The 21,669-nt window shown below is 42.0% G+C and overlaps 1 protein-coding gene across 2 annotated transcripts; it reads right to left on the reverse strand.

The window, feature by feature from the left end:
* Positions 1-8,695: 8,695 nt before the first annotated feature.
* On the reverse strand, positions 8,696-20,151 carry LOC107570629 (zinc finger protein 536-like). 2 transcript variants are annotated; one of them, XM_016256879.1, is made up of 6 exons: positions 19,971-20,151; positions 14,360-14,450; positions 12,206-14,264; positions 11,814-11,957; positions 10,248-10,930; positions 8,696-9,525 (listed from the first exon to the last, which is right to left on the reverse strand). In XM_016256879.1, exons 3-6 carry the CDS (start codon positions 14,259-14,261, stop codon positions 9,073-9,075), a joined length of 3,336 nt encoding a protein of 1,111 aa, XP_016112365.1. In that variant the 5' UTR covers positions 14,262-14,264; positions 14,360-14,450; positions 19,971-20,151; the 3' UTR covers positions 8,696-9,072. The 2 variants fall into 2 exon arrangements, with proteins under 2 accessions (XP_016112365.1, XP_016112366.1); XM_016256880.1 differs by lacking the exon at positions 10,248-10,930 and having other exon boundaries at positions 8,696-10,208.
* Positions 20,152-21,669: the final 1,518 nt, after the last annotated feature.

A 21,669-nucleotide genomic window follows, 5' to 3' on the forward strand; every position in this document is an offset into this window, starting at 1 on the left:
ACTAACTGGTTCTGCAGAATTGCACTGCTGGTGTCATCCTACGGCAATCGTGGTTAGGGATGGCTCTCTTGGGACAATGGTGAGAGAAAGAAATGGAGCAAGTGATGTTTTCTTACGTTACCACGTCAACTCAAATCAGTGGTCGTCTACTCTACCTCCATCGAGAGTCCCGTGAATCAGCAATCCGTTGACATCCCTGACTTATTGTATACTCCCAGTTCAAAGATGTCTTCTGTCCCAAGAGAGCTTCCCAGTTACCGACCATGGGCCTGTGCTATTGATCTTCCATGTGAACCAGTACCCAGAGGCAAAATCTATCCTTTGACAGTACCTGAACAAGAGGCCATGGAGGAGTACATTTGGGAGGCCTTACAGCAAGGTTACATGAGACCATCTACTTCCCCTGCTGCTTCTAGCTTCTTTGTGGCAAAAAAGGATGGAGGCTTGCGGCCCTGCATAGATTATCGAGCCCTCAACATGATCACCGTTAAATTCAGATACTCCCTTCCTCTCATCCCAGCTGCCTTAGAACATCTAAGGGGAGCCACGATTTTCACCAAGCTGGACCTCCAACCTTTTGCAGGGGAAAAAGGGTAAATGTCTTGCATGGCCTAGTCAGAGCCCAGACTTAAATCCCATTGAAAATCTGTGGAATGACTTGGAAGACTGCAGTCCACAAATGGTCACCATCACATTTAACTGAACTTGAGCAGTTCTGCAAAGAAGAGTGAGCAAATATTGCAAAGTCTAGATGTGCAATGTTAGTAGAGACAAATCCCAACAGACCAAAGGCTGTTAATAAAGCAAAAGGTGGTTCAACAAAATACTGACACAAGGAGGTGATCCTTTTTCCAACTCGGTGATTGTTTTTTTTTTTTTTTTCTGACATGTTGGTGTTTATATATTTCATTTGGATTTTATAAGTTGCACAGAGTAAATACAGCTGGATAAAACAAAAACTGTATCCATCTTCATTCCAGGCTGCAAAGCAACAAAATGTGATTATTTTAAAAAGGGGGTGATTCTTTTCTATACCCACTGTACACTTTATAGTAAGTCTCAACTGCTTGATTGCTGTTGTTTCATCGCAAAATGTGACTATATTATCGCCGAGCTCTAATCTGCCAAATATCAAAATATTAAGATATTATAAACTGTAACACTTTAACAGAATTGTTTGTAAAGCTGCTTATGTATAAGTATAAATATGTATCCTGAAAAGCGATAAATATATAAATAGATTTTACTTGACTATTTATTTCAGTTTTGAACTAAAAAATTTTATAATATGAAGCTGTTTTAGTCATGTTTTACTAAATTCTCCTGTCCATGACTAAATCTAGATGATTCGAAAAGTAGCTTGTAGAATGTAGTTTATAGACCCTGTGAGCATTTCTCGTAATGAAGAGATGGAAATGTAATGGACTGCACTGATTACTCTTCTCTTTGAAATACTCCCGAGATGTGTTGAAGGAGCTGGTCACATTTTGGCAACGCACTCTGATCAGATCAACCAAGCAATTTTGACTGATAAGCCCTTGGCATTTTGTTTCATGAGTTCCCAACATGGCTGCATGGCTGTAAGATGACATTCTGACACTGGCTCAGAGCTATTTCTGATGGTCAGGTCAGGCGCACGCGACATTGCTAAGGTGTATACGACCCAGAATGCTTTTGTTATCACGGGAACAGATTCTCAAGTGCAATAGATGCTTGTTGAAAGACAATCCATGTTATGTATAATGAGCAGAGTGGAAAAGTAGAAGATAATAACCGAGATGACAGCGGGCACAAATCACTGTTCACAGTTTGAAACTGAAAAAGGCACAATGTCAACCGATATGTGTTTGTTTTATTGAGCAGTGCTAATGCGGATATCTAGAGAGCAAGGTGGCTAATATAATACTAATGTATAACATTTTAATAATGGCAAATGAGATGTTCTTAGAATTGCTGAAATCAAATAAAGACTGACGATTCATCAACGTATGCTGATAATCATAAAATGTGCCAATATATTTGCCTTGGTTTAGCAGATGCGAGCTTACAATGACCACATGACACAGTACAAGAAGTTGTAAATACAGGTTTCAAAACCCAATAAAAAGTATACATCTCGATAAATCAAACAGTATTTGGTTATTTTGAGATTATCGGTATTAAAAGGAAAATGAAATTTCCCTGGTGTGAATTCCCCAATTTAACTATAGTTAAAAAAAAAAAAATAATATATATATATATATATATTACGAGCTGCGCAAAACCACTTTCATATTCACACGATTTTTTGCGCAGCTCGTCAGTGAACAACGGCTCTGTGTAGTTAATGCTGCTCAATGTGAAAGCACGCACGTGATGGAGATGTACCGCTGATTACAGAACCGGCTTTCTGACAAGATGCGCGTTAAATATCGCATGCGATTTATCGTGCAGCCCAACCACACGCCAATAAAAAGGCGGGAGATCGGGCGGGATATTCTGAGATAGTGTTCGCGCTGTTGCTAAGGGGCGGAAGGGAAGCGAAAAACTATTTTATATACCAAATAATCTTACCACTGTGTGACAGGTCTATCACTTACATCAAAATGCATGAAATGAGTTCACAAAATAACCAGAGAGGTTTTTGAACTTATAGCCTACCAACTTTTTTTTTGAGACACTAATATCACTTCATCCCTTAAATGTATTATTATTATTATAATTTTTTTTCAAAATAGAATACATTATCTCCCCCCCCCCAAAAAAAACTTGTTTTCTCGAGTAACTATGAATTAAAAAAAAAAGTTAGCAAACCCACTATGCCACCGATTTACGACAGCAGCGTCTTTATTCTGGGAAAAGAGCGGGAAAAGGAGAAAGAAACGCACACTGTCTAGTACTGAGGTGATTTCGCGCCTCTGATCTATGCCTTGAGCGAGTCTCTTTAGCGCAGCTTCGGAGATGCGGTGGATGGGGAGGCGCAAATGCATGGAAAGTGCAAGACAGCAACGACTTTTTAAAAAAAACATTCAGTTTTTACTTCAAATCCTGCATTTTGTCGCACCTGTCGACATGTTTTCCCCTAAAGCAGCGACACGTACACACGAGGCAGGCAGTAAGGAGCTCTACCGGAGACTCACCTGCAGTCACTGGTGCATCTGCTGCATTGACAGCCCCCGTGATTCACTCACTCACTCACTCACTCACCTCGCTCATCTTGGAAAGGTGGTGTTGATATTGAGTTTCCTTCTCTTTCTGTGCGTCTCCGGCGCTCCAGCGTTCCCTTTTCCCGCGCTTCTTCTTGCTTTTTGGCGCGAGTATGTAACACGGCGAGAGGCGAGACGGAGTGACGTGAGGAAAGAAATCCAGAGGAAATCCGCGGCGCGAGCTGAGAAGAGCAGTGCGGCTGTGCGCGCGAAACCCCCTCCTTTCCACACTCCCCACTCGCCCACTCACGCGCACTGAACTGCGAGGACATCATGGGGTGTATGGACCTATTCAACGAAACACTTGGTGCAAAAAGCTTTGCAATGTTAACCCATCAATCAATAGTGACCGTCAAGAAGGTTTTAATTGATAAAGCTCTAAAAATGATACTGACTGGTGTTTTAATTAAGTGCAGTTCCTGCAGATATGGAAGAGGTCTCAATTAAATATGTGCACTGTCACATGGTTAGTGCAAATTGTCACATGACCAGAGCAGTTGATTTAATGTTCAAACTGCATCAAACTCTAAAACGAAAGGCTGGTGAAGTATGTTATTGGCAAAGATTGTTGGTGCATGTTATCTTTAAGGTGTCTAGCATTAATATATGAATTCACATATATTCAGTTTGGTCACATGGAAACATGTTGATGGCAACAATAGTGACCGCTGGGATAATACAGTGCATTTAGGCATAGGCTACATATAAATCCAGTTGCGGTTGTTTGTGAAGGTTGCACTAAAATGTTGCAATGACAACGATACAGTGAATATTGCACTAAATTAAAAGTTCAAATGTTACAAATAAAGTACAATATTGATGTTGTAATACTGGTAGCACTAATATAACAATTCTATGAACTATGATACAATAAAGCAAAACTTGTTTGGATATTTTGTGGACTTTTATCTCAGTGTTCCTATCAGTGTTGTATAAGGGTTTTTTAATGCTTAATAGCAACCCTAGAATGTGTTGAAACAGTTTAAAATAGCTGGGCTGAGATATATAAAAATTCTGATGACTGCAGAAATATGTTGACTCAGTATACACATTATCCCTTTGATTATTTCAAAGGGTTACTAATGATGCATCATTTGATTATGTTCAGGTCTGGGAACATTTTGGGATTGAACGGGTTAAGTATAATTAAAGGTGCATTTTTTTTTTAAGAGCTTGGAAGAAAGATAAAAACATGCATGGCATACTATGAGTTATTCTAAAATGTAAAATGGCTTGAGAACCAGCCAAAGTGATCCAAAATGCCATTTTATTTCACAATGTTTGCAGCTCGAACAAACAGGTTTCCAGCTGCCACTTTACATCCGAGACTCACTTATAAAGAAGCACGGATTTATGGCACCCCTGTCTGGTCACTCTATGTATGGCAGCTGAGAAGGCCGATTCTTTAATTAAGAAATAAAAAGAGTATGAAATTGTTACATTTTATTTGAACAATTTAAATATGTTTCAACAATACACTTGGCAACATTAGACAATAGACAACATATTCATTTTCAATTGCTCTGCAAAGAGGGGATTTCAGCCTGGCAACGTCTTCAAAGTTTTGAGATCGTCTAAAAACCTTGTCTGGAAACCCTTAGAGTGTCTTCTTTAGAATACAACATAGGCAGAGGAGATCCATATAGGGTCAACAAATATGAAATCCACAACTGGTTTGTGAAAAGCCTAAAATCACCTCTTTAGTGATGTCTATGTAAACCCTCACCCAACAGATCTTTGTCTGATTTAATCAGTTTCATCCAGATCTTCATCATCTTCATCAGTATCTTCTTGAAGAGGGATCAGTCGGACAGTGCTAATTGCCAGAAATGTTCCAATAGCAACACATGCCCATCCAATCCATGCAGGCATCAGAGCCACTCCCAATCCCATTACCAATGTGGCCACATACATCCAGCCAAGCTGCTTTATAGCCTCTGTGGCATTAATACACAAAGGTCGCATGTTTGCACTTTGCAAGGACATTTTAAAAATAAAGAGTAAACATGCAGATATCAACACAGACACTGCAAGTCCCTTAAGCAGCATGGCTTGACCATGAACCATCTGCACAACCAGCGCCACAGCCAGAGTCGCTCCTGTACCCGTCCAGGCTAAGATCAGCCCACCTTCAGCTTCCATCCCTGGAGTTTGTACTCTCACTAAAACTGCTGTACCATATATGACAGCTAGAGTGATTGCTGCATCAAGAGTTGCAAATATTTGAAGTACTGTTTGTACAGCCTTTACATCCAGCCAGCCTTTTTCTGCTGCCCTGATGTTTGATACTTCATTAAAGAAAAAACTTTGCCAGCAAAGCGTTTTTACTGTAATTTGCAATAACCTTGCATTGTTATCATCTCCCCAAAATGAATGGGGAAGCAAACCAACAAAAATCAACAGCAAAGCTATAAAGAAACTGAATATGACGATTGCCCCAAAGACACGCACGGTTTTTAAGATAGCCTTGATTAGCCCTACATATTGCGATTTAATGTGTGTGAAGAAACACACGACAGCTCTTAGTCTGACAAAAATGGTCAGTGCTAATACAGTAGCACATATATCTGAGGCAGGAACACTTTGTGCAATCATGTATGCCAGACATGCAGTAACAAAAGGAATCATCAGAGGCATAATCAATAAAATATTTAATATATATGATATAAAGTTTCCATATGCCTGCTGTCCATCTGTGCTTCCAAAGGCCATCATAGCTACTCCAGTGATTATTGTAAGAATGGCCGTTTTTGGTGTTTTCAGTTCAGATGTGATGCCAGTTATCATCCCCCACTGACCTAGACACAGGTCTTCATCTCGTAAACCAAAACCCCAAAGGCACATTATTGCTGCTCCTATGATGGTGAGAGGTTGAGCATGTCTCAGTGTGTTAAAGGTTGCTGACAGTAGTCCAGGAAATAAATTCTCCAGTTCAAGTTCGGCAATCTCTTCGTCCATTCCAATAGCCACTGTTAATGCTGTAATAAAAACAGCTGTGTGTAGCAATGCAAAAGGCACCACTGCACAAAACACAGTCTGTCCTAATGCTTCAGCCAGTAGAACAGTAGACAACAGCCCGAGAGAACAACCTGAACCTATCCCAAAAAGAAAGGCAAGGACTGACCCTGAAATGCAGAATTGTCAGTCACTTTATTTCTGTGATGAGATGAGAACAGCTGCTATTTTGAGCTTGAACGGCTTGTTATCAGTACTGCTTAAAATGTGAAATTTTGTCTTAAAATCAGTTTAGAGCGATCAGGACAACCTCTCTAGACTGACCTAAATCTAGTAAATATTCTTTAAATGTCAGAGTTCGGTACACTTACCAAAGACAGTTTCTATCAGTGTTTCCATGATGGTCCTTGGGGGAGAGAATTGGGTAAACGAGTTTGTGTAACAATTACTTTAAGGTGCTTTGTTCAAGCCAGTCCGAGCTGCTAGGAAGGAATCTGTGTTTGTGTACAGCACATATGGGAGTAACACTTCTGTTAACAAATGAACTATGCAGAAGATCTTGTTAAACCATGAAAACCTTGTCAGACTGCTAAGCACTTCAGCTTAATTATTTTTGGCAGTGGTGTGTATGCCAACTGCAATGCTACAATCACTGGATTGGTTTGGTGCGGTGGAGTGGGGTATGCGTGGTTATGAACGAATGAATGAAACGCATTTGTCCGTGTTTCACTCCGCCTCGAATCGCGCTCGCAGAAAGCGCTTGAGAAACAGTGTCTCTTACGTGGCTCGGTACACTTTCAACTCAATTTTGTTTCGTCTCGAGCAAGACGACATTCACATTACATGATTTGACTGATTTTTACATAGAAAGGGTGACAGTGCATCGCATTAAAAGAAATGAGCATTCATGTTTGCATAACCGCTAGCCAAATTCAAAAAACGAAACAAAAATTAAATCATATTTGAGAGCAAGGGGGCCCCCTGGTGTTTCGGGGGCCCTACGCAGCTTGCGTATTTTGCATATAGGGAGGATAAATACAAAATATTGTTAAATTTATGTATTGAATTTATGTATTTGAATTACAAAAGCCATATGGTTAAATTAGGGACTTTATGAATAATTGGCTGCCATTTTGTCAATAACATGTCATCATGTGATCAATAAAAAATATCTGCAGTCTGATTATGAGAATTTTAAAATGCAATATGATCTAATTAACATGATCGTGTGAACGTAAAGTTTCACAAACATTATTGTACTACATTTTTTGTCTACCCAAGTAAGGGTGCATTTTGAACAGACAACTACCCTTAAACTCACACCTTATCGGCTGTCCAATGTTTTGAACGTTACACTATTCACAAAGTCAACCTTAATGTGACTCTGCATGTAAAACTGGGGTATGAGTATTTTAATGTCACAGAAATTACACCCTTCACCTCCTACATGAATATATCAGTGTACTGACCGTTTATCCCCAAGCACATACTTTACTAAAACACACACTCACACAGACACATAAACAGACACACACACACACACATGCACACACACTCACACAGACACAGACACACACACACACACACAAACAGACACACCCACACCCACACACACACATAAAATATAGCAGGGAACATAATGCAATGTAAAACATCATTCAGCAAGCAAAACATGTTTTTGTTTTTTTATTGATTCTTTTCTACGTTTTTTTTTTCTCAATCCACAATTTCATATTAGTCACTACTATGTTAGATCACCTTCCTCTGCCACCAACAGCAGTCAGCTACTGAAAAGACCAAACCAGACCTTCTCCCCACCTCTCCCCTCTCACTGGTTAATATTTATGAATTCACACACTTCTGGTGGAACAAAAAAAAAAAGTGCATGTCAAACGTAGTGAATTTTTGAGCAGCGCATCACTGTTAGGGAATACTTTATGCTTATTTCACAGTGTCAGTATATCTTCACAAAATATTAATTTTTAAGACATCAATGCACACACACACAAACACACAAAACAAAACTATTGCCCTGATCCCTGTACACAGTTAGGCCGTCCTAAAAGAGCCACATCATTGCTGATGCAGATGTTTGGCTGCGCAGGGAGCGATGGAGAGCAGGTCTCACGGTTTGATCTCTCCTTAGAAACACAACATCTCTAGTTCTATCTGTACAACATTCAAGAGACACATTTTGTTCATGTTTTTTTGTTTGTTTGCTTAGTTTTTTTTTCTTCTTCCATGAAACAATACAGAACAATGATAATAATTATGAGCAGAAGAGCTGGATTTCATCTCATCGGCATCAAAGTAACATCATAGATATTAAAGTAACTTCTATAAAGGCCTCGGAGCTAGATAGTACGTAAGCTTTCAGTGGTGCATATGCTAAGGGGGGGGGGGGGGGGGGGGGGGGGCGCCCCCCATGTCCCCCGCGTAATCTATGCCTCTGGGCCAGTGGCTTGTGTTATCAAAGCGGACATCTGCTACAGGTGTTGCATCCCGTTTGTGTTTCCGCTGCAATTCCGCAGGTGGAGGTGAGGTACATATGGCATGAATTGCGTTCACTGACAAGAAGACAGGAACAAGAGAACAGTGTTCAAGAAGGCCCCGAGACAGGCAGGCTTAGACTAGCATACAATACTGGATATCTCTATGTGATTAAGAGTCTCTCTCTGTGTGTGTGTGTGTGTGTGTGTGTGTGTGTAGAGGTAATCGATCACTAACCAAGGGGGCTAGGAGGATATATTAAGGGGAATGTTTGATTTAAATACTTTTGCAGGTTATCTGTTTACTGATACTGTACAGTATGTTAGCATAGCGACTGGTCTGCCCTTTGTTTGAATGATAAGAGGGACCCTGGACAACTGTATTCCCCAAATATTTATCTCCTGCTGCTATGTCCAAACTCATCCAGGGCGCTTGTTAGATGTTATTTCCCCAAGACACCTTCCTCCTCCTTGAGCAGATCCTCAGCCGCGAGGTCTGATGAAATAAACCCAGCCCTTCTGCTCTGATACTGTGGTACACTTCCAAAGCTGCCATTTGCTTCCAGGTCATCCTCCTCCTCATCAACTTGCTCATCTTCCTCGTCCAGGTCCTCTCTCATATTAAGTCCCTTCTCTGTGGCACCGACGCTTCCCACAGCTCCAGGGGTCAGTTCAAAACTGTCCTCTGTGTTCCTGTTCTCTGGGCTGACTCTGTTCTCAGCTCTTGTCTTGGACAAGACCCAATCCTCAGGGGATGCTACTCCATCCTCTGCACCCAGGAACTTCCATAAAGCCAGTGGATCATGGTCCGGCCCAGCCAAAGTTAGTCTTGGAGAATGATTGGTGGAAGCGAGAGGGGCTCCCCTCTTGCGACGAGACTTGCTGGTGTGATTAACCTGAAGGTGCATGGCCATCAGCTCAACAGAAGAGGTCCGGAAGGGACAGAAGACACATTGATTGAGGATGTCATTCCCTCCTTTAGAGCCACCTGATGGTCCACCTATAGAACTACTCACTCCCCCTTCATCTTGTAAAGGGCGGCGGGAAAGGTCCAGAGGTTCAAAGCCTCCTTCCTGGGACCCACTGGACTTCATCCCGCTCTGGTAGCCATTTGCTGACATCATGCGGCTTGTAGTAAGGGGTTTTCGTCGAGACACTTTGGGCATTTTCGGAGGTGGTACCTCCCCAATCCAACTTGGTTCTAGACCGCCAGCAAAGAGTGTACCCATCATTCCTGACAGACTGAGATACTGACTCTCCACGTCTCCCTCTCTTTGACGTCCAGATGCAGTAGTGCCCTCCTTCTCTGGCGGGCTTGCAGCCCATGACCGACTGTGCCTTGAAGAAGGAGCCTCTCCAGGATCCCTCCCAAAAGAAGACTGGGACATGGAGGGGAGACGGCGCTTTTTCACCCCTTCATGAGGAGAGCCAGTCAGAGAGGGGAAGCTCAGTGATGGGGAATTTGTGGTGGTTGCCATAGCGTTCCTTTGCTCACGATGATGACGCTGAAGGTGGTACTTGAGAGAGCCGGACTGGGTGCCAGCATAATCACAGTGTGGGCATTTGTATGGTCTCTCACCTAAAACAAGTAATAAAGCACTCTTGTTAAGTGATTAACCTGAAGGTGCATGGCCATCAGCTCAACAGAAGAGGTCCGGAAGGGACAGAAGACACATTGATTGAGGATGTCATTCCCTCCTTTAGAGCCACCTGACGGTCCACCTACAGAACTACTCACTCCCCCTTCATCTTGTAAAGGGCGGCGGGAAAGGTCCAGAGGTTCAAAGCCTCCTTCCTGGGACCCACTGGACTTCATCCCGCTCTGGTAGCCATTTGCTGACATCATGCGGCTTGTAGTAAGGGGTTTTCGTCGAGACACTTTGGGCATTTTCGGAGGTGGTACCTCCCCAATCCAACTTGGTTCTAGACCGCCAGCAAAGAGTGTACCCATCATTCCTGACAGACTGAGATACTGACTCTCCACGTCTCCCTCTCTTTGACGTCCAGATGCAGTAGTGCCCTCCTTCTCTGGCGGGCTTGCAGCCCATGACCGACTGTGCCTTGAAGAAGGAGCCTCTCCAGGGTCCCTCCCAAAAGAAGACTGGGACATGGAGGGGAGACGGCGCTTTTTCACCCCTTCATGAGGAGAGCCAGTCAGAGAGGGGAAGCTCAGTGATGGGGAATTTGTGGTGGTTGCCATAGCGTTCCTTTGCTCACGATGATGACGCTGAAGGTGGTACTTGAGAGAGCCGGACTGGGTGCCAGCATAATCACAGTGTGGGCATTTGTATGGTCTCTCACCTAAAACAAGTAAAAAAGCACTCTTGTTAAGTAGATTGACTAAACTAAAATGGGATTTCAATAACAGAAATTTGGATAAGAATAACAATGCTTCATTAGGGAGGCTGCTGTGGTTAAGTAAAACATTGCCTATGTGAAATGGCTATATGCAGTTACACACAGTAATAGATAGATGGCAGTGCTTGTCATCATATGCAACATCAGGTGTAGTCCCCAGTGCATTACAGTTAAATTAGGACATTCTATCTTTCATCAACCATGAGATCACTGAATTTTTTTTTTTTTTTTTAGTAGATGACATTTTGTGGATAAACCTGATAGCAAATGGTTTCAATCAAGCTAAATCAGGAAAATTATCATACAGGGGTATACAATGTAATTAATAAAAATAACTAATAATAAAAATAATAACCACTAGCAAAATCATCATCATCATTTCTGTGAGATTTCTGCAGTGAAAATGCTTTATCTAAATGGACACATAATGTAAGACATCCAAGTAGAATAAAATAAATACTAAATATTTGAACATTAAATAGATAAAAATAAATAAAAACACTATTTTTACAGTATTTTCCAATTTGAGATTGGTGTCTATACAGTATTTTGCTACAAGTGTAATCCACACAACATATCAAACTAAAATTAGGACTAGGCATGATTATGTAGCTTTTGACTACCATTGTTATACAGTAGGATCAATATAAAATAATGTTACTGTAGATTAATATGTAATCTAATATTATATATCTTAATTTCTGTTTTATAGGTTTAGTGAAATATAATTATTTCCAAATGGCTCCTGGGACCCTCTTAAGTACACCCTGGTGTGCACATGCCACTTGGTTGAGAATCACATTTCTACTGTTCATGTTGGCCTTACCTGTGTGTACACGGAGGTGCACTTTAAGGTGATGGGAAGACCGGAAGGCTTTACCACAGTAGGGGCAATCCTTCATCCCTGTTCCCTGAACAGGCTCTCTTGAAGATGAAGTGGAAGAGGATGACCCCCTTAGACCATTCTGACCTTGAGATAACATATAATGAATAAAAGCAATTGCTTTGAAATAGAATCTGAGACTACACTGTTTCTAAAAACAATCATGCCTTCCTGAAAAACAGGGAGGAAATGTTCGAAAACTAACATCAGTGAAAACCCCCCCCCTAAAATAAAATTTGCGTCCTGCAATGTAATAGCCTATGAAGGATTGTAACAGATAAGAAATATTGTACTGATAAAGTCATCTGTTTTTTATTATGCTGGTTGATCCTTACCAGAAAGATGTGATATGACAGAATGGAAGCTCCCAGCTGTCCCGACTCCTGATGGTAGTTGCTTTCCCTCCTGCCTTCCTTCATTGTCACTAGTTATTTGTCCTCCTCCTACTCCACCTGTTGCCTGAGCTCCACTCACTCTGTTTATAATGTCCTCTTCCCTGGACATGCCCCCTCGGGGACTTTGATCTTTCTGTGATTTCTGGACATGGACACGGGCATGAGCAACCACCTGCTGAAGGCTTCTGAACAGCTTGCCGCAATCTGGACACTCCCAAGGTGGACTAGATCCCTCTAGCTCCTCTCTAGAACCCAATCCACCTAGGTAGGCCCTCAACTGCTTGGCTTCCCCAGCAACGGTGCCTCGTGAGGAAGGTAGCTCATGGTGTGAATGAGATCGCTGCTGCTGTTGCTGATGGTTGTGCTGTGCTGCTACCAGACTGCGAGCAACCAGCTGCCACATGGCTGCCTTGTCTGCTCCGTCTGCTGCGTCCCCTCCCCGTCCTCCACCATTACCCATTCCTGCAATCTGTGCCACTGCCTGAAGGCGCTCCATGCAACTTCCATTGCTGTTGTCGTTGGGTAAGCCCAAATAACCTAATATAGAGGATTTGCTTGAGCCTGCACTGGCATCTGACCGCTCCGTGCGACTTCCTGAACCACCGCCACCAGTCATACTGCGAGCCAGGAGCAAGTTAGAATACAGGGCCCCCAGCACTTGTGTGCTTGCTGGACCTTTGGATTGCTCATTTCCAGCCGGGCCCAGATTTCCCAATCCAGCTTTGAGGCCCAGTTTGTTGAGATGAACCTTCATATGGTTCTTTAGAAACCAAGGTTCCTTGAAGCCACGGCCACACACCTGGCACTTGTGATCCAATGAGTCCTTGTGCTTCCGCATGTGCCCTTTCAAAAACCAGGACTGAGTAAAACGCTGTCCGCATGTCTCACATCGGAAAGCTGGAACAACTGGTATTTGTGAGGGAGGAGTCTCTGTTGGTGCTGTTATAGGGGGAGAAGGGAAAACCGTTTCAATGACAGGATCCTCAGGTGGGTGGCTCTCCTGCAGATGGGCAGCCAGGCTTTCCTCCTGACTGGCTGAGAAGGGACACATTGTACATTTGTAGGGGTTGTGGAGGATCCGCACATGACGTGCCAGCTCTGAAGCTGTACGGAACTTACCCTTACAAGCATGACACCGGAAGGCAGAAGCAGCTGTGGAGGGGGTGTTGTCTTCCAAGTGGGCATGGCCAAGTGGAGAGAAGGAAGTTGAGATTGGTGCTTCCTCTGTTAGAGGTGGAGTCAGGGCTGTGGTTCCTTCAAAGAGGAACTGAGGGCTGCTAGCAGTTTGAAGAGGTTCCTCTGGAACCATGTCTTCATCTATACTCTTTTGTAATGACCCAGATAATGAACTCTGTTTCAGCCCAAGCTCTCTGTTGTTGAGATTCTGGATTACACTGTCGCCCACATGGTTTTGCTGCAGTTTGGCATGTGTGGTCCGGTAGGAAGCTGAAGCTTGACGCTCCCTGTCTAAACTGTGTGCTCGAGCATGCAGAGACAAAATACTCTGGAAGCGGAACCTCTTTCCACACACATGGCACGGGAACCTTAGGCCAGGCCCAGAGCTTGTCCCTCCGGGGACAGCCATGCCCTCATTGTTGAAAAGCTGAAGATCCAGCTCATCATCACAGGTGGTAATTTGACCAGAGGAGATCGCCTGTTCCAGAGCTCCAAAACCAGGAAAAGGTGCTAATGGTGTGGCTGGGGGGCTGATGTCTGATGAGGGACTGCCAAGCTCCAATTCACCAGGAAACAGCGCCACCGCTGGGGTGGGTGATGGGGGCATTGACAACTCCTCATCCTCCTCCTCATTTTGGAGGCTGGCCTCAGGAAGGGGGCAGGGTGATACTGGAGCATAGAGTTCAGTTTGAGGGCTAGAAGGGGTAGATTGAGGACTCTGGGGTAGGAACTGGGGACTGTGGTCCAGGGACGGCATGGAGGGAGGAGACAATGGGGGCTCACAGGAAAGAGCCAGCATACTCTCTGGTGGGGAATCCATACTCTGATCGAGAAAATATAGACAATTGTGATTAGATCTAGATAGATAGATAGATAGATAGATAGATAGATAGATAGATAGATAGATAGATCACTCACTGTTGATGTGTCTATGCCATGCTTCAGTTCCTTGAATTAAAGAGGGTGCACTCTGATGGTGGCAATCTGCCTGACCACCTCCAACAGTCCCCTGTCAAGTACAACACAGAATAAAAAATGAGTGCACACACATTTGTTCCTGTGTACGGATCTAAGGGCAGAGCAGGACATGGACTGTCCCAAACAGGATGGGCGTGAGATGTTTGGACTTCCCCACACACCCTTCCTGCACATACACGTACAGTAGCTGCTTAAATCAAAAATACATACATACACACCTTAAAATCCATACACACAGATACAACTTCTCTCACCCCCCACCAATCCCTCATTACCTAAGCTACTCACACACACACTAACACACAATGCACTGATAGAAGTGAACAATTACATAAAGCCATACATGCATGTATTCGCATAAGCCTGCAGGAGACAGGCTAAGACACCATTTAAAAAGAAAGAAAGAAAAAACACCTGCTTCTTTTATAATTAAGAGAAAATTAATTTCATTGATGATTACAGAAAGACAATCTGCTAAACATCTGTGAGGGCGTCTGTATGCCTGGATATGTGTCACTATGCTTATGTTTGTGTGGGTGTTTTTTTTCTTCTTCAGTATTTACCTCTGTGAACAGACAGAACTGTATGTCTGTGTCTGAGTTTGAATTCATGTACACAAAAAAAAGTGTTTGTTTGTGTATTAGTGTGTGTAAAAGTATGTGTATCTGTGACATAAGACTTGGATGAAATGGTGGTTAACAGAGCCAGTTGTCATTTTAGCTCAGCCGTGACTCACAACGATATCACACTATATCAATCACACTGCCCCCCGCCCCATTTATCTTTCATTCTTGCTTTCTTTCTTTCTTTCTTTCTTTCTCTTAATCCCACCATTATTGTCCTTCTTTTTCCTTCCTTCTGCCTTTTCACTTCCATAGATTGTGATTCCACCCCCTGCACTTTTTTCTCTTTTCACCCTTATTCCCTCCTCCCTCTGTTCCTGACTGATTTTCTTTCATTCTATCTTTCCCTCTCTCACTCTCTGTCTCTCTGCAGCGGTGCCAGTTGGCACAGTGCCAGGGAATGCTGATATCAGCTGGTAGATTGGGGCCTGCCAACATGGCGAAGAGAAAAGAAAGAGAGGAGAGAGACAGACAGGCGAGATAGAGAAGAACGGGGGGTGTTAGTGAAGAAAAAATATAAATGAAGAACGCAAATACGTTCTGAATGAGCATATTTGATGAGTAAATCTGTCGAGAAAGGGGACAGAGTGTTCCGCTCTGCAATGGAGGATCTTGCGATCTGTTTGGTCTGCTGGCATTATTATCATATGAATATCGTCATGGCAATGCACTGTTCCGCCTTGACAGACACATTTGTGTCTGACCAACCCTGTCACACCAATAAAGCTTCTCCAAATTTGGATAGATGGAGAGAGTGATAAGGTGCTAGACAGAGGGGGGAGGGGAGAGATGAAGGCAGGAGAGCGATAAAGCTGCATGCACAAATAATGCACACAAACACACACACACTTTTTAGGTTGAAATTCCACAAACATCACCTGATCTCCTCGATTTATATTACTCTGATCACCGGTTTCACAAAGCTTAAGCTTAATCCCAGACTAAAATGTAAGTCTGAGCTGTTTCAACTGGAAGAAACTTGCACTGACTGATCTTAAAATATATCAGTGTCTCTGTTCTGTCTCAAAATGCACACCAGTAATATTTTGTTTTAAGGCACGTTAATAAAACATACTTAAATGTCCTAATTGAACTATTGCCTAGTCCTGGCTTAGCCTAAGCCCTGTCTGTGAAACCAGGCCTGAGAGACTTGCGGACAGTTTTAAGGTTCAGTTCAAAGATGCTGAAGAGAGGATAAGCAAGTTCAAAACGTCACAATCTTGCCCATTATCTCCTTAACAGAGCATGAAACAAAGATTTCGGCATTGAAATGGTTCACTGAGGTGCTTTAAAAAAACAAACACATAAAACGAATTCTTCTCTACTGTCAAATCGGAAGACTTCACCAAAAAACTGCACTTTTCCAGTTCACCTTCAGGTATACAGTACAAAGAGCTCTTGTTGAATCTGTGTTAACAAACTCACGTTAAAGTAAAGGCATGGTTCACACAAAATAAAAACCGTGTCATCATTTACTCACCCTCGAGTTGCTTCTAACCTGAATTTCATTCTTCTGCTTAACACAGAAGATATTTTGAAAAGTGTTGGAAACCAATCAGTTGATGTTCCGAATGATCCAGATTTATTTATGAAAACATAAATAAATAAAAATACTATGAAAGTCAATAGGGACCTTCAGATGTTTGGCTACCAACATTCTTCAGAATATCTTATTTTGTTCCACAAAATAAAGAAACTCAAACAGGTTTGGAACAACTTAAAGGAGAGTGACACATTTTTTATTTTTAAGATTAGTTTTATTATACTTGGTATGAATAGCCATCTCAGGTGATCCAATAACGGTAAATGCAGGTGTAAACGGGATCCAAAACGTGTTTGATCTGATCACTCCAACCACTTTCGAACACACTGCAACTGTGATTAATGCTCCTGGATGACAGTGATTTAAGCCTTTGGAAAACCCAAACGCATATGCATTTTTTTAGATTAATATTAAAAAGTAGTTTTTATTTGGGAGCATAAATATGCTTTTTTTTTTTCATTTTATTAACTTGCAATAAGAGCCTGACGTATATGTGATGTAATCACATATTAATAAGTTGCCCTGTCAAAACCAATGCCGGATCACCTGAGACAGAGTCAGTATCAAGAGAGCACGAGCTCTGATTCAGGTTGATCTAAAGAAGTGATCATTTTCAATCAGAATTAGTTTGATTTTGTTTTACAACGAACAGCCCACCTCTGGCCTCCACCAGTGAAACGAGCTGTAAGGTGTTCGCTGTGCGCAACAAGTGCACAAAGGCAGTGTGCTGTGCTAGAAAGTTTAGCTTCAGGCATCTGAGCAGAGCGAGGAACTCATACAGACACATATCTGCTGAATATGAACTTGGCAATGCTTATGTAAAAAAAAAAAAAAGTGGTATGTAAAGAATGGTTTGTCAAGTCACATAAAAGTATGCTTTATGAGATTTACTGACATCAGAAATGTTATCTAATGAGACTCAATGAACATAACTACATTCTGTTACACCATTCAAAAGCCTGTGGTCAAATCTGGTAAAATTACATGCAGTTGGCATTTTTTCGTGATGCATAATAACACGCAGGCATATTTGTCATGCCAAACGCACAGATACTTTGTACTGACAACCTGTTGTTCCTTTCATAAAACAAGTATATACAAATGTTTTCCTTAATTGCAAGCATGTGGTTTTGATCGTTCATGAACATGAGTAAATCCCAGTTCCCCAAATTCAAAGTATAGGAACCTCCACCAATGAAACGAGCTGTAAGGTGTTCGCTGTGCGCAACAAGTGCACAAAGGCAGTGTGCTGTGCTAGAAAGTTTAGCTTCAGGCATCTGAGCACAACGAGGAACTCATACAGACACATATCTGCTGAATTTGAACTTGGCAATGCTTATGTAAAAAAAATAATAATGTGGTATGTAAAGAATGGTTTGTCAAGTCACATAAAAGTATGCTTTATGAGATTTATTGACATCAGAAATGTTATCTAATGAGACTAAATGAACATAACTACATTGTTACACCATTCAAAAGCCTGTGGTCAAATTTGGTAAAATTGCATGCAGTTGGCATATTTCCGTGATGCATAATAACAGCAGGCATATCTGTCATGCCAAACGCACAAATACTTAGTACTGACAACCTGTTGTTCCTTTCATAAAACAAGTATATACAAATGTTTTCCTTGCAAGCATGTGGTTTTGATCGTTCATGAACATGAGTAAATCCCAGTTCCCCAAATTCAAAGTATAGGATGTATGTTAGTGCAAATTATGCCATTCATATTTGTGCATCCAGACCGAAAATCTGTGGATGATTGGGTCAAATTTTAAGCCACTTCAACAGCTCATCCAGACGTGCTGTCCGCGCAGATGAGCAGGAGCAGATCTGGTTGTAAGAGTTGTACAGGGCCCTGTTCGGCCACATCTCTGCGCTGCTCTGCCCTCTTTCACGTCAGTTCAGGGGGCAGGTCTCATTCCGTCACCCCTCACGCGAGCACATACGAGGGCAGAGATAACAGCCTTATGCCCCAAATCTGTGCCAGCGTTAAATAATGGCAAGGAATGGCACCTTATGTGATTTGCATTTACATGCATGCATAAAGTTTCTTGGCGGGATGTATTTGCAGGACATCAGCCTGTGGAGAGGACATTCCTCGCGTGATGTGCGTCAGTAACGCGCAACCATTTTCAGTCGCCTTCCCTCTCTCGCGGCCATCTCAATTAAAAAGGCACATTAATGAAATAAATAAATGCTCACAAACAAATGCGCGCACGACCACGATTAAGCCCGAGCATGAAAGCGCGATTTACAGAAGCAACACAAGCATCGCTTTCCCAAAACGGAGGCAGAAACGCAGCTTTTGGGACGGGATGTTGTGCGCTCCATTTTCTTCCTGATTTTCTTTCAACAGAAGATGAAGGGAGGGGGAAAGCACACGCGATCAGGGTGCAGCTGAAAAGTGCCATCGTGGGGTTTCATCTGGAAACCCGCTGCCAATCTCGCCGCCATCGTGACAAAACACTGTGTGAAACTTTACGCTTTCAGGGCTCGTTGGTAAAGCTGGCAGCTGCAGGTTTTGCGCTACAGTTTAAACAGCGATTACGAGCGCGCATCTGCGAGGTGACTCTAGGACAGGCAGAGCGCGTGCAGTTCCAGCTATTATATTAACACGCACCGAACGCTTTCACATGTTTTTCGTCAAAGTTATTAATACGCTGCTTTTCAGAACTGATCTGTATCGACCTTCACGAACTAAGTTCAAGCATGCGGGTTTTGACGCGGAACAAACTGGAGCAGAACTAACCAAAGCTTCTCATAAAGTATACAACTCCGCGATGTTGCTGCAGTGGAGAAATGAACAGTCGCTTCTCGCTCTAAAAAAAACTTCAAACGTCTACAATCAGCTTGTTCCGCTCAGTTCGGGGCACTTTTTTTCCACACTCGAGGCTCTGAAAATATTCAAGGGCCTTAAAAAACGAAAGTTGCATTTTCATGCGCGAGTCTCGCATCTCTTTCAGGACACACAAGCATGCGCGCGCTCTCTCTCTCTCACACACACACACACCGGCAACATACACGGCACGAGACAAAAGTGAGGAAGTGTGTATGCGCGAGAACACGTATGATGCGCCCTAACAGAGACACACGAGACGAGACGCCAATCAATGTCCCGGTGCATGCACGTGAAAGAAAACGCGACGACCATTCAGTCTCCATGGCTTTGCATCACCCGGATCAGCCCCCCTCCCCAAAAAAAAGTCGTCGTCGGATATTTGTTGTTTGTGAAGGCGACAGCAATCGCTCTTTATACGTCTCAAACTGCACGCGCACTCGCGAGCGATGTGCATCAGTAAAATCGCTCAAAAAGCGCAGATTAGGTCAGTTATTTGAAAGGAATCGGGTGTTTTGTGCTGAAAGTAAGGCTGAATGTACTTACGGGAGAGGCGGCGAGGAGATTAATGACAACACACGTCATGATTACGTTTCACTTGAATTAAATACATTAGGAGTTAGGGGGAAAAATGGAAATCGGGGGTAGTTGTATACAAGCATACGCCGATGCCCCCTCCCTTCTGCCCTCTCTATCTTCTCCTCCTCCTCCTCTCTTTCCTCACACGTCTCTCTCTCTCTCTCTTCTCAAAGATCCATTTATTGTGCAGTCGTGAGTGAGTGAATGAGAGAGAGAGAGGCGGAGGCTGAAGGTTGCAAATGTAATTATAATCTCGCAGAGGCACCATTTTAAAACGATCTCTAGATTTGCGGGATGGACTTCTGACTCGCCGCGCGCTTGCAAATCGCGTGCGAGTGTCTCGCGGGGCTCAGATTTGCATCGAGCGTTTTTTTGAAGATCGTGAACGCTTCTTCGTAACTTTGGTGGCCGTCAGAAAGGGCTTCTTCTGCGGGTTTGTGTTGCGAGCTGCTTGAGATTGCGCTCCACGTGGAAGCTGCGCAGGTGCGCGCGCGGGTCATCCACTATTCCAGCTACTGACGGATGCATGAACTATACAATAAATACATAAATGCATTTACTACTAATGCATTTGTAGCATTATTGGCACTTTTCTGTAAAACAAGAAATAATAGCAAAGTCAATAATAATAATGTATCTCTATATATACTCTAAATAGACTATATATATATATTCTTATAGATATCAATATGCATCTGATATTTACCCTCTATTGACCTGAGATACATGAATAAACAAATAACCACCTACTGTTATTTGTTTAAGCCAATAACAGAAAAGCTTTGTATATGAGATTCAGTACATGTTTCCTATGACAAGAATTAATAACTTAAATAATAACAACAACAACAACAACAAATCATCATTATTATTATCATTATTATTATTATTATTATTATTATTATTATTATTATTATTATTATTATCTAAATATACCCCCCACACACAATATATATATATATATATAGTCTGCTGTTTGACCTGAGATCTATGAATAAACAAACAAATAATACATAACCAGCTACTGTTATTTTTAATTTAATTTGTATTTATTTATTTGTTTTTTTAGGCCTATTTGCAGATAGAAAACCAGATTCGGCACCTTTGCACCTTTTGAAAATTAATTAAATAGTACAGGTTGAACTCCTAATGCATTTGGAGCATTTCACTGCATCAATAATTAATAAATTAATAAATAATAATAATAAATATAGCTGCAAGCAGCAATTACCGGGGTTCAAGCATATGAAGGCATTGAAGGTGGTTTATTTTAAGGTCTAGGCCAACATGGATGTATGGCTGACAGTAAAACACATCCAAAATGTAGAATATGCTCACACACACACACACACACACTGAAATGAAATGATTAAACTAGTTTATTAATACTCAATAAGCTTACTTAAACATACAGACACAGAGACACACACACATACACAGTTATACATGCACACACATTTTGTTTTAGATATAGATATTTGAAATAATTGATAGGTGAAACAAAACTTATTGCAAGTCTTCTCTTTTTAAGAGTGTATATTTCATTTTCAGGTTTCACTGTAATCATAATCTGGCATAATTGTAAAAACTGATATGTCTGTATGAACAAAATGGTAAACTTTGACTTTTAACTCATCTTTAAATGTTATAACAGTGATTTTATAAT

This window comes from Sinocyclocheilus grahami, unplaced genomic scaffold, assembly GCF_001515645.1.
Source record: "Sinocyclocheilus grahami isolate Dianchi unplaced genomic scaffold, SAMN03320097.WGS_v1.1 scaffold1485.1, whole genome shotgun sequence".
Classification (NCBI taxonomy): Eukaryota; Metazoa; Chordata; class Actinopteri; order Cypriniformes; family Cyprinidae; genus Sinocyclocheilus; species Sinocyclocheilus grahami.